This window comes from Sinohyriopsis cumingii, chromosome 18, assembly GCF_028554795.1.
Source record: "Sinohyriopsis cumingii isolate HCF-2022 chromosome 18, ASM2855479v2, whole genome shotgun sequence".
Taxonomy (NCBI): domain Eukaryota; kingdom Metazoa; phylum Mollusca; class Bivalvia; order Unionida; family Unionidae; genus Sinohyriopsis; species Sinohyriopsis cumingii.
In genome coordinates, this window is record NC_142978.1 from 17,632,024 (window position 1) to 17,646,115 (window position 14,092).

General features: G+C 35.9%; 1 protein-coding gene across 1 annotated transcript; it reads right to left on the reverse strand.

Annotated features, from left to right (window-relative positions):
- Positions 1-7,185: 7,185 nt before the first annotated feature.
- On the reverse strand, positions 7,186-13,479 carry LOC149776166 (uncharacterized). The gene is made up of 4 exons (XM_089942468.1): positions 13,338-13,479; positions 12,782-12,897; positions 11,314-11,385; positions 7,186-7,729 (listed from the first exon to the last, which is right to left on the reverse strand). The coding sequence occupies exons 2-4, from the start codon at positions 12,882-12,884 to the stop codon at positions 7,257-7,259; spliced, it is 648 nt and encodes a 215-aa protein (XP_089798594.1). The 5' UTR covers positions 12,885-12,897; positions 13,338-13,479; the 3' UTR covers positions 7,186-7,256.
- Between the last annotated feature and the right edge of the window lie 613 nt (positions 13,480-14,092).

Here is a 14,092-nt window from a genome sequence, read left to right on the forward strand (position 1 = left end):
TGGAACTTCAGTTTGCTAAACCTCTACACCTCACGGTGAACGTCCTCCTGTATGCAGAATTTGATAATACGATAGAAATCAACAGTTTGAGAGAAGTCATTCTAGATTATTAGAAACCATGGGAGACTGTTATCCCTCTTTACCTAGTGGAGAAACTTTGGACATGGAATGTGAGGAGACTGTGGAAGGAGACGAAAAAGACGAAGACAAAGACGAAGAAGTCATCATGATGAAGTCCCGATGGCCAGAACAAGAAGCGCATTTAGTCTCTTGTTTTGCTACAGTCCTGGGAGATAAAATGGAGGAATTGATCAAGAAAGATTGCTATGGATGTCAAAACGATCATCCCAGTCAAATTCAACTCGATAGATGTCTGATGCTGAGTCAAGAAGAAAAATTGAACGAGTATGTGATAAAAGCTTGGAGTCTCGTCGAGATAGAATTCGTGTTTGATCAGTGATATAAAGGCTTGCGTGAATATTCTTCTCCTCCATTAACGCCTCTGGAGATCTGCCGCGTCGAAACTCTCGTGAACCAGGGACCGAAGTCGGAGCTTGTACCCCTTTACTTGACAGACATTTTCCAAGAGAAAATCAGGATCGAACTGATCACTTATTATCACCTGTGAAGAAAGAAAAAACACAACACAAATAAATGGATACCTGGGATAAATGACTGATGCTGAGTCAAGAAGAAAAATTGAACGAGTGTCTGGTAAAAGCTTGGAGTCTCGTCGAGATAGAATTCGTGTTTGATCAGTGATATGACGGCTTGCGTGAATATTCTTCTCCTCCATTAATGCCTCTGGAGATCCATCGCATCGAAACTCTCGTGAACCAGGGTCCGAAGTCGGAGCTTGTACCCATTTACAGTAATACCTCGAACATTCGCGAGGTTAGGTTCCAGAACCAGTCGCGGATCAGGAGGAATCGCGAATATTTGGTACGAGTCACTAAAAATGCTAATAAATGCTTATTTCTAGGGTTTAAACCCTAAATATGACCCAAATCATGCTCCCAAAGCACTTTAATTTCATTCAAAGGTTAGCTTAATACATTACCCTTAAAAAGAGAAATAAATGGCTGACGTAAAAATAGAGTACAGTATCGCCTAATGGGTATTGGCCACACTAGCACATTTACAGTACGGTACATGTATACTAATATTACCCCTATACTAATGCATTGGCTGCCGTTTTCTTTTGTACTCACAGTAAGGTAAAACCAAGTAACGAAAGGGACTGTAAACGTAATGACTGACGTTTTCTTTGTCATTGTCAGGAAGGTAAACTAGGTAAACTTCATATGTCACAGAAGTCATATAACGAAAGTACAATTCAATAAAATAAAGAAAACATGTACGTAGGGGGGTACCAATGAACATTTCGCGAATTCGTGAATTCGCAAATCCAGAAACGCGAATGCACGAGGTATCACTGTACTTGACAGACATTTTCCAAGAGAAAATCAGGATCGAATTGATCACTTATTATCACCTGTGAAGAAAAAAAACCACAACACAAATAAATGGATACCTGGGAACTTTTTCATCTTTTGAACCACAGTTCGTACACTGCTTCTTGGAATCCTGTCGTATGTGCTAAAGATGAACTCCCTCATCGCAAACCTCAAGACCATCAAACTTATGTGATGAACACGGACGATAGTCATCTCCCAGGAACCCACTGGGTAGCTGTCTACTTTCCTCAAGAAGGATGTGTGGAATATTTTGATTCGTATGGATTGCCTCCTTTATAAGACGATATCATTGACTTATGAGAAGAAATGCTCAGCCCACACGATTCAATAATGTGAAATTACAAGGCACAGATTCCTTGGTGTGTGGACAATATTGTGTGTATTTTCTGCATCATCGCAGCCTGGGATATTCCTTAGAACATTTAGTTACTTATTTTGATCGTCATTCTTCTAGAAACGATGTGAAAGTAGATCGATGGTTTTGTGACCATTATGCTTATCTTTTGTCTTTAGCTAGGAAACGTAGTGTCCATCAATGGCCTAATGACTTCCAACAGTGGAAATCATAATTTCATTCACAACGTTGTCAACCCTGTCCAAAATAGAGTTATTTGAGACAAAAATGTTTGTTATTTGAAAAAAAAGGTTTAATGTTATATTGAATGGCAATGTTAAAACTTTATGGTTATTTGTTAGTGTTAAGTGATTTGAATAAAAATATTGTGTTTTGAAGAAAAAATGTCTTTGTGGTTTGCTTTGCTATAGGTATCATGATTCATGCTCCTTGACTTCTCTCTATCCCTCACATCACACTATTTGAACGTTCCGACTCGAAAACCGTGTAGTGATGTTTTCCTTCACGTCCGCGCTTTGACCATAAAATCGGGGTAATCTCCAGTCTGACCATCCTTTGTCGACTCATCCTCCTACGAAGATCTGCTCAAGACTAGCTAAGCTGAACGAAGCCTACGTGAATTTGCATCGTGTGAGACAAAGTCTGATATCGAAGCCGGAAGAGATAGAGAATGTTAGAATGTTGAAAGTCACTGAAGACCTGATAGAAGAGCTCTTCAGAGGAGAAATTAACAGGGAGAAAGAAGAATGGACAGAGAAGTACAGACTTCAGAAACAGCAGAGAGAACAGCAACAACAGCAACAACAACAACAACAGCAGCAACCTGAACCTGACAGAGGCTTTGTCGACTGTCGTATCGACACCAAAGAGTTCTTCTTCTCTTTCCGAAGAAGCAGACCTTATCCTATGAGAAAGCCTATCGGCAGAGGAGGCCGCAGTCTTAGACCCTAAAAGATTGACATAGCTTCAAGTTCGCACAAAAAACAGCCCTTTTCAGGGCAACCCCATACTCTTGAAAAGAAATAACAATCGATTGCTTATAATAAGTTTAAAAAAATAGAAGTGCGTGTATAAGCACATGAATTCTTTATCTTAATTAGAATGTGTTTGTGTGTGTGTGTGTGTGTGTGCGTGTGTGCGTGTGTGTATAAGTATTTTTTGTAAGTGGCTTGTCAATTTTTTTTTAGAATAGTGATGGGTAGGATAAAAAAATGAATAAGTTTTTATTTTAGGTCCGCGCGTTTTTTGGTCATGATCTAGGTAATATAAGTGTTGTGTCCTTGCTTTTCGCATACAGTAAGGAAATGCTCGGCAGTCTGGCTACCCTTTTTGATTGATCAACAGTAAAAATGAGTAGCAGACTTGAAAAACTTTTAGAACTCCAGATGCACCTGGAATATGCCAGGCGCATACTGAATGAACTGGCCGCGGAGGCCATAGTCCAAGAGGGAAGGATAAAGAAGGAAAAAGAGGAGAGAAGACAGAAGGAAGAGGCGGAAAAGAAGAAAGGAATCCTGCCTCACATAATAATGAGGCAAAAAAGTGAGGTGAAACCCTTGGTGAGGACATGACTCCAGCCAGTAGCTACACCACAGCCACAGACACAATCTCTTCCACCACAGCCACAGCCATAACAGCATCCACGAATTCAGCACAGACAGAGGGAAGTCTTCAGGGCCCCAGAGAGTGAAGACTGGGATTCTGAAGCCAATCATCCCCCTTCTGCGATTCCAGTCACAAGGGTGAATTGGCAAAGAGATTGGAGTCGGAGATGCGTGTGCGGTGCCAGGCCAGGGAGGTGTCACCACTAACAGATGTCTCTGGAGTTCGCGAAAAACATCCCTTTTCAGGGCTAACCCATACTTTAGAAAAGAAATAGTAATCAATTTGCCAGTGTGTGAATGTGGAGTAGTGAGATTATAAATACTCACTCTTTTCCTGGTGTGATTGTGTGTGTGTGTGTGTGTGTGTGTGTGTGTGTGTGTGTGTGTGTGTGTGTGTGTGTGTATGTAATTGTGTTTGTAAGTGCTTACGTACGTTTGTGTGGATGGTAGATTGTTGGGTTTTGTAAGTGTTCACGTACGTTTGTGTGGATAGTAGATAATGGTTATGTTTATTGGTGCTTAACTTGTGTATATAGCATATTTGGGTTTGATTTTGCTGCTTGTCGTGTGTGGATAGCATATTTGGGTTTGATTTTGCTGCTTGTCGTGTGTGGATAGTATATAATATGAGATGACAAAAGTAGGGGATGTTTTCCTTCACGTCCGCACTTTTTATATAAGAACCCATAGCGTTTGTCGTTCGAGCCATTCTACAAAGAATGAAAAGGAAGATGGCTTCGAACCACCTTGATAAAATGAAGAAGTTGCAAGACGTTTTGGACAATTTGGGCATGACTGAGCAAATGTTAGTAAAACTGGACGAGGATCGCTATTCTTATAGTCCACATAGAATAAAGATGGAGATCAACAACATTAAAAAGCTAAAGGAAATAATCAGTGATCTGCTGACAGAAATAAAGGAGGAGAAGGAGAATGAAGAGGAAAGGATAAGAATGAGAGCTTGGAACGAAAAAATTAAAAGGAAGAAGAAAATCAGAAGAGTAAGAAAGAGGAGGAGAATAAGGAGAAAGAGAAGAAAAAGGTAAAAGGAGGAAGAAACAAAGGAAAAGAAGAGAAAAAGTGTAGGAGAGAAAATAAGAAGCTGGTGGAGGAATGGAAGAAGAAGAAGAAGAAGAAGAAGAAGAAAACCAAAGGCCCTTTTCAGGGCCACTCCAATGCCTCGAAAAGAAATTCACTTTCTTGCTTCAATTTCTTTTTTTAAAAATGTCTATTGTCTATGTTCTATCCCTCTCCCATGTTAAATTTCCCTTGACGCTATACAGACCCAAACTATATTCCCATGTTCAATTTTCCTTGACGCTATACAGACCCAGAGTTTTCCCCATGTTAAATTCCCCTTGACGCCAGAGTGCCAGGACCCTATTTTAACATTAAAGTCCCCTTGACGCTATGTTACCCCACATTGCTACTAACGGTGTTTAAATATTCTCTCTTTCTCTTTCTCTTTCTCTCTCCCTCCCTTTCTCGTTCATGATCCCGGACATATGGACATACACATACTTTAGTTCAAAACACTGATTAGCTTTTAATTATACGTATTCTCTCTGTATGTCTGTCTGTCTGACTCTCTCTCTTTTTCACACCTACACACTCATCTCATTTTGTTAGTTTTCAATAATGGGATACCAAAATTAGCTTCAGCAGATTAAGGTTTGGCAAAACCTTTTTCCAACTGACGGACGTATATGAAACTTGGAGGATACAAAATGTCGGTCAGTGTTTTTTTTTTACCAATCTGCCATTGATAATGAAGGGGCAAATTGTACACTTTCATTGAAAGTGGTAAATGAAGCCTAGACCTAATAGAACGCTATGAACAATTGTAACATAGTTAAGATCTGAAACACACCCAATACTTCTGACTGACATATTGTTTAAAAGCTAAATCGAGAGAATGTGATTGATACGATACTCGAGTCATAACATTTATCTTTAGAAATAGCGTGTTAATGGTAATTACGCTTTCGTCCCCGTAAATGTTTTGTCCTTTTTAGTGCCACTCACTACTACTAGTAATAAACAATTACCAGTGAAGAATCAATTGTACCAGCAAGCATTTCTAGCATGAAACTAATAAGAATGAACAGCAGAGAGAATGTGTTCAAAGTGACTGTAAGCTTTAAGTATTAAATCATTTTGCTGATGTGTCTACACGATGATCGGCTACCTATATCACATGACCACAATACAGATTTTCTTTTTTCACCCGCTTTGCACCAAATTCAAACCACCATTTTGTGACGCTCAGTTTAATCGTTTAATCACCCTCTCTATAAACGTTCTTACGAAATGATGCCGAGTTACATCAATAAAAATTTATGATGACTTTTATTAGTAACACGCAATCTCTCTCTCAAGGGACATAGGAACAAAAATAATTACACAAATAACAACATAACAAACACAAAACTCCACTACTAAATAAAGTCTACACTCTGTTTGATGAAGTACAATTACATAGAAAATAAAGGTTGAACATGTTGCGTTTTGGTACTTTTTAGTGTTAGCATGGCAGGAATGTCTGAAACAAATGACACCGATTGTCTGCTTTAGTGGGTCATCATTGAAACTATTGAGTCGTCAATAAATATTTTAATCCCGGATATATTTCATTGTGGATATAATATGATGATGTTCTGGCTGTTTTAATAACATGTGCATGAAGTTATGTTCTCAAGTTTTATTACATAATTTAAGTTTTATTATAAAACGTTGTAATAAACGCTTATTAATAAATTTATTAATGCGGTTTTTCACATTTTCAAATAAACATAGCTATGACTGGAAAAGCAAATAAATGGTCGGAAAATGTGATATCGGTAACCAGTGCGTTCCTTTGTGTTTATGCACTGACAAATACAGGGCCGGCGCTACCATATAGGCAAACAAGGCAGCCGCGTAGGGCGCTGATTTCAGGGGGCGCATTTCTCCAAAATCAACAAAAGTTTTGAAAAATAAATAAATAAATTTCAGTTTTATTGAGGGTCGTTATTTTATCCTGGTTTATTTTATACAGGGACAAATAATCGAGAAGATTCAGTCTGACCGAAACACCAGGCGGACCGGAACAAGCAAAATGAGTGAGTGAAAATCGCGCGTATACGAAACTTTCAGGACGTGATTGCGTTCATGTGTTTTTATAGGCCACGAGTTTGTCCGTGGAATCACGCGATATTTTCCGGGGGTGGGGTGGGGGAGTGGGCCACGCTCTATGAAGCAAAACACAAACACCTAACACACATAATTGTTCCTATCCGAGATTTATAAAGACTTATAGTTAATATACAAAAATATCCTCTAATAAATTTAAGTGGTCAATTTGTCCGAAAGAGAAGCATGTTCTCAGTACCATCTCCCCAGGACAAAACAAATAATAACTTAAGCACATGAAATGAGTAAACATAGACGTACATACAACAAGCGAAGTAATTAGACTTGCTGCAGTACATAAACTATTTTTCTACGTCCCTGCAACTATCTAATGGATTATATGCACTCCAGCTTCAATAGATAATAAAGTAGGCTTGCATTACTTTGAAATAAAAGTCAAAGAACATTTTAAACAGGACTCAGAACAGAAACTTTTAGCTTTAAGTTACATACATGAATATCTTGTTTATCGGCAATGCTTAGAAACCTATGTCCCTTGCTTCCATTATATAGGTAATGGGAGTAATGAAGGAAAGGAAGGATCATGACGAAGTAGCAGTCACCAGTACATACAAACTTCGAGACTTAAAGCTTTATTCAAGATCAGTTAACTGTATCATTCAAAATACATAGACAGCGATAACGTCTTTATTTTGAGCAGACCACACATGCAATAACTCGTCCTTCAACATATGGAGGACAAGGCAAAGATCCACAACTTGCTTGAACCATATACATAAGATGACCGTTGTGATCTGGACTCCCTCGGAAAACCGCTTCCGGACGGGCATCAACACATACATAATTTGTGGGCCCTGCGTGACCACAATACCCTGACATAAGATAACCGGTATATTCCTGTATCCATCCCGGGTAACAGTTACTTCTAGCTGGAATCATGATGGTGGTTGCTCGGGGAGTTCGACATACTGAACACGGTACATCGTCATTCGCAGAAACAGTTGAAAAGGGATGATGTCCACTGGTAAGTTCGTACTCAGCGCCGTATATCAACCCCATGTAAACAGCCGCGATATTCGTTCCCCAGGTCGGAACATCCGGTAAGCAAAGAAAGTCAGCAGCCCCTCCATAGTGTGAGTAGTGAGAGCCACCAGCAAAACCTGGTTTAAACATAATACATTACAGTTTGCGTATATCGTGAGAAGTCTAGGTTGATAACATATTTAATAATCTTTTTCCTAAATGTGAATAGAATTTACCATAGTAAACGATGCCGTCTCAGAGTGTTTAAAACAAATGTACTTCTGATAATTTTCAATATTACAAAGGATCTTGTATATTTAAAAGGAGAATTCCTTGCTTCGGAACGATGGATGCAACTCAAATCCATGTATGACTTAAACTGAAAAAATCGAATTGTCATATTTTTCTCTCATCAATCGGTCTGTCAACAAGTAAATCAATCAGTCAGACAATCTATTTCCCTGCCTATCTATCTACATATCTATCTGTCTACCTATCTATATATTTATCGATAAGATCTGTCAAATAATTTGATACTGGTTTCATTCCTATAATTACATATTTCAAAATACACAATTTCTGCTCGTGTTGGGCGGAGCATGTGAGTAGAGCCTAAGAGTGGGGTTGTCTTCAAAGGGTGAATTAAGAAACACGTTTGCTTAATAATAAAAACAACATTTGCATGCAAAAATACTAGAAATATCTTTTCATTGAGTAATAAACTTTACATTTTGACGAATTATAACTAACAAGCTTAATATATGACGTCTTTGTATATTGTCTATGTTAATAAGTATTTCAGTTAGTTTTGAAGAGCAAGAAAATGGTGGTAGAAAATGATTTGATTTATGTAAAGAAATAGGCATAATGTCATTTCTAGACAGATTATCTCGCACATTTCACACTGAGAGGCAAAAACAATAACCGTGCCACTCGTGGTAGTATATTAGGTTGTTTACATTTTTCTTTCTCAAACAAGTATGCTTTTAAATAGAAATTGAAAATCGTAATTGGACTCACTCCCGAAGAGTACAAGTATTCGTGCAATTGGTTAAATGATCGAAATACTGGAAGTAAAATTATGGGAAAATGACTGAACAATTAACCTTTTACGGGAATATGTCTATTTACAATTTATTGGAGCTGTCTAAACAGGATGCATCACTTGGAATGGATTGGATGTTTTGGATGTAAAATACCAAGACAGATCTAGGTATGGAACTCATTGATATCTGATTATCATTCAAATTTCTAAAATGGTAAAGGGATAAAATCATGCACAATCAACTTTGCATATATTTAGATATTTTAAATGAAAATTAACATGTTCATGTAGGCAGAGAGAGATTCTTTCAAAATTGCATGTACTACTTCATTTGCTGCCCCTTTATTCTGTATCTACCCTTCAGATGGCATGTACTTCTGTTACGACTTCAGGTCTCATGTAACAGAATGTAAGTGAAATGAACAATTTAAGTCAAATCAACAAGTTATTTATTTCTCTACAATGCAAGGTGAAACTTTAAGAGCTGCTTACATTTTGCGATGTCCAAAGATATAAAATGTTCCAAAAATATAGAATATTCCGAAAGAATTTAAATAGTATCGAATGTCCCGATGTACAACAATGATGCAATCCCGAATGTATATGAATGATTTCTCAATAATTTAAAAATAATGAGTTATTCCAAAGGTCATGGAGTGCTTTATAATTCCAGTGAATAATTTAAATTAATGATTCCTCACGAATTATATCTGAACACAAACTGTAAAATCTGACTACAAACCGATTCCAGAGACTGATCTTATATAAGAATGAATTATGTCTTTATCAAGTTCCTTTGCATATATATTTCCATGTGACCTAGACGTAAACTAATATGACTTATTCCCAATCTGAAAAACCAAGTCAGACTGTCAATATGACTGACCTGGACAAAGGTTAAGCACAATGAGACGTGTACGCAACATTTATGAAGGAGGGACAGCAATATAGGGAACTTGTGTGTATTTGAGATAATCGTAGTAAAGAGAATAGTGTCGTACCTCCATCATATGTTCCAGTACTGTGAGTGAAAGTTCTTTATAGGAGTTTGATGGAAACAACACTCTGTCTAAAGCTTCCTGCTGATCTGATTTACTGCTCAATCTACTCGACGAATGAGCATAAACGTGTCCAAATCAAACTACGTTTAGCAATTATTAAAATAACTAAAGTTAATTTTACGATGGTAGCCAAGAATAGCTATTAACGGCAAATAAGTAAATTATTAAATATTAAAATACTTTTAATTAAAAGAATCGGCTAATGTTTTGGTTGGTTTGTTCAAATTTATCTCTGAAGTCTAGGAAGAGAAAAGGACTAAGGGAAGCAACTGTCTTTTGAGAGCTGCACATCATAAGTAAGGGCAAGATGTATGCTCTATAAATCAAAGTACACACATAAATCAATCAACATAATAAAGGGAATTAAAAGACTTTTCGTGGGCAATGACATCGATATCTAAAGTCTTGTAGCATGTATCCAGGATAGCTTGAGAGGAAACCTGTGAAATTATTCATCTCTAGGTATCAAAACCTGTAAAAAGTACAAACTGAAGGTCGGAACCTTTAGCACACAAATCATGATCAATGTTTTGCACATATGACCTTCTCGGTTTTGCTTTGTTTATTTGTTAGGCACTGTACACAATGTCAACCAAACGTTTGGTTGACAACGAGACTGAAGACGTTCGATTTTTCCCAGTGGTTAAACATAAGCCTTTAGTTGTTCTCAATATAAATCGAGGCAATAGTTACTAACAGTCACAAACCAATGTGTCAGGGCATAATATTAATGATGATTACTGGTCAGATATTTGTAATGCATGAACGATTCAGCTAACACTCTTGAGTGTTTACCAAGGTTATAATATATTATGTAATGAATATAAATTAAATACCAGTCTGCAATTTTTTTCTTTTGTGTGTGTGTGTGTGTGAGTGTGTGTTTGTCGGTGTGTGTATGTGTATGCTTAGGAAATTTAACGTAGCTTTTACGATTTTGCTGTCATATCGCTACGATGACTGCATTGTGGCAGTTTATAGTGATGTCTAGCACTGGGGCATAATGCCGCAGACATGAAGAATGATGTCGCATCCAGTCACATTATCCTAATACCAGGCCGACAAGTCCTAACACTAACCTCTTAACGCTGAGCGCCTAGCGAGACAGCTGTTATTTCCATTTTTTGTAAGTCTTTGGTATGACTCAGTCGGGGTTCGAACCCACGACCTCCCGCATCTTAGGCGGACGCTCTAACCACTAGGCCAGCGAAGCGGTCGTTTTCTTTAGTAGAACAGAATAAAAAGTATCAATTGCGAGAATGCATATATACACGATATCGAGTGCAAACTCCAGTCTCGTGAAAAGAGTATACCTAAATCGGGCCTTTCTTTAGAGCAATTTTATTTATAATATCGATTAGGTGCTTGATCAAAGTTTTCCATCATAAAAATGGACTCAATATTGTAAATATTTAATGTTTCTACAAACTTGAAATCTTATTTAAAGTGCAGAAACAAAAGTTTAGCTGATTAAATTATTTGCAAATAAAATTTGAAGTTTTAGGCATAGTTGTATTGCCGAGGGAGCGAATACTTTTCTGTGAATTAGCGTAAAATATTTAATACAAACGTTTGTAAAAATTTCTTTTCTAAAACCAAATGAAATTGTCCTTACCTTTGTAAACAAGTTCTGTGTCATCGCCTCGACATTTCGTCCTTCCCCATCTCACGTAAGTTGATGCGTATCCTAGACATGAAATATAACATAATCAGTTAAAAGATTTGATGGTGTACTACAGTATTTAGTGTCGAGAAAATGAGAGTGTAGTAGTTTGCCAAGAATTGCACAAAGTCTCATTTTCAAACATTTTATTCCCATGCAATTTGTACCTTTATATGACATTTAATAGGAAAAAGGAAAAAAACCAGTATTACAATATATTCTTTTCTTAAAATGTTATAAGATGCCTTAATATTAAGGCCACTAAGATACAACGTGTATAACCGATAAATCCAGTTCACTTTAATGAATCAGTCTGTTCATCTCTCAGTGCACATTATCGATCTGCATGAAAACAGATCGAGTAAGAAGTGATTCATTGTATCAAAATGTATTGAAATATTAGAAGAAAACTAAGGATTGATACATGTTTTTTTTATGTAAAAGCGCTGATTATCCATTCTTTTAGAAACATGCTGACATGTTTGTCCAACATATCGCATGTGATCGATTTTACGGATTATCAAATAAATTAAATCAGTTGATAGGCAATCAGTGTTATAACATAGAAAAAACAATTGTTATTGGAGTTACATAAAAGATAATTTCTGCAATATTTGTACATTGAGAACACCGACCTCTTTTACATCCGAATGATGCAAAACATCTTTTTATGTTTTCTGTCGATTTAGTTGTTATACAAAAAAACACTAATTCCGAGGTTTTAAAAAGCAGGAAACTGACAAGTCTTTTCACATGGTTTTTATTTGTTAAGTTGAGGAGACCCCACTATTTCCTAATTTTAAGGGATCAATGAGGTAATAAAAGATTACATTGTATTATGAAGTGAATTTTTATCTTTGATATATCTGCCAAGTTTAAATCATAATTTCGAGTAAGAATACGGACCGCATTGAATCTAGAGATATGATAATTACTGCTTAGCAAATATATTTTGGTTCATTCAATGCATTTTGTAATTAACAATCTTTTGAAGTGATGCGAAGTAAAATTTACCCTGGCTGTATCGTATACCGTTTTTACACGACGTTGGATGACAAGAAGAATATTCTGCATATTGGTAGATATTAGTTTCTTTGACATGAACAGCTGTAGAGATAGTACTCTCAAACTTACAATACAACAGCACATCGTTTCAACGATAATTTTAGCTGAATTTAATAATACGATCTGTCAAAAATCTCAAGCCTTCAAGGTCGAACATATATAATTCTGTCAACACTTGAGCTGCATAATTCTAAGACTGACAATATATATATATATATATATATATATATATATATATATATATATATATATATATATATATATATACACACACATATATACAAATATATATATGTACACATGCGTGTGTGTGTGTGTGTTATGTGTTGATATGTACACAATCATGCATCATTACCTTCGTGATCTCCGATATCAGTCTCCTTTTGAGCTGTAGGGATACCGGAGGCTTGAACGCCTACAAGAAAGCTTGTGACAGCAAAAATAATGATCCCTTTCATACTTGATTTTCTACTGTAATAATAATAATAATAATGATGATAATAATAATACTGATAATAATAATAATAATAATAATAATACTGATAATAATAATAATAATAATAATAATAATAATACTGATAATAATAATAATAATAATAATAATAATAATAATGATAATAATAATAATAATAGTGATACAATTATTAATAATATTAATGATACTACTACTAATAATTATATATTATTATTATTATTATTATTATTAGTAGTAGTAGTAGTAGTAGTAGTAGTAGTACTATTGTTATTATTATTAGTATTATTATTATTATTAGGAAAACCTCAAGGAAACAAAAAAAATATAATAAACAGGTAGAATGGGGATGAAAAAGGAAACAGACAGATGCATGAACGTACTTTAGGACTCAATCAAGATAAATGAACAAATGAACAAAAAGAGATACATCACTTACCTTCACGATGCGAAACAGATGCCACCAGAGAGGAGAGTGAACTGCAAACTATGTAGGTGAAGGTTTTATACATTGGATGGATCCGGAAGGCTGGGATGGTTGTACTAGACACTTGTAAACTACTTAGTATTACTTGTGTGATAATATATTTCTGAAAGAGATCATCCGGATCAATATGAACATTCGTCATCAATATATGTACACCTTCCACATACAAACAAGTGTCGAAGCATTTTCGGCCAATATAAATATAGATATATATATGCAAAGCAAACTGAAAATGTCTTATAAGACACATTTAAAAGTATTTTCGTATCCTAATTTTCAAAGCTGTCTTCTTCCCTCCCCGTATACCTTTTGCCCCTTCCTTTTCAGTAGATGTTCATTACCATTTATAATAAGAAAGTTTCTTTTTGGAATGTGTGTCGCTTTAGCAGAGGATACGGGTCTTTCCAATGATTTTCATTAATCGTGTTTTGGTAGATGCTTTTAGGTAAGACGAGATTGACTATCGTCAGGGTCTGCATGTTTTAATAAATAAAATTTTGATAGTATAATTTCGTATCGTCCAAGTTATATGTTTGACTGTTAATTACAGGACTATCTAATGTTTCTAAATTATCGCATCAATGATATAGTTTATTTTCCAAATTACACAAATATTTTGATGTCTTCTCACCGTTAGTTCTCTTAAACTAAATTGTATATCTTCCGAGTGTTTCTTCTGAAATGCATTAGCTGAGTTATTTTGGCAT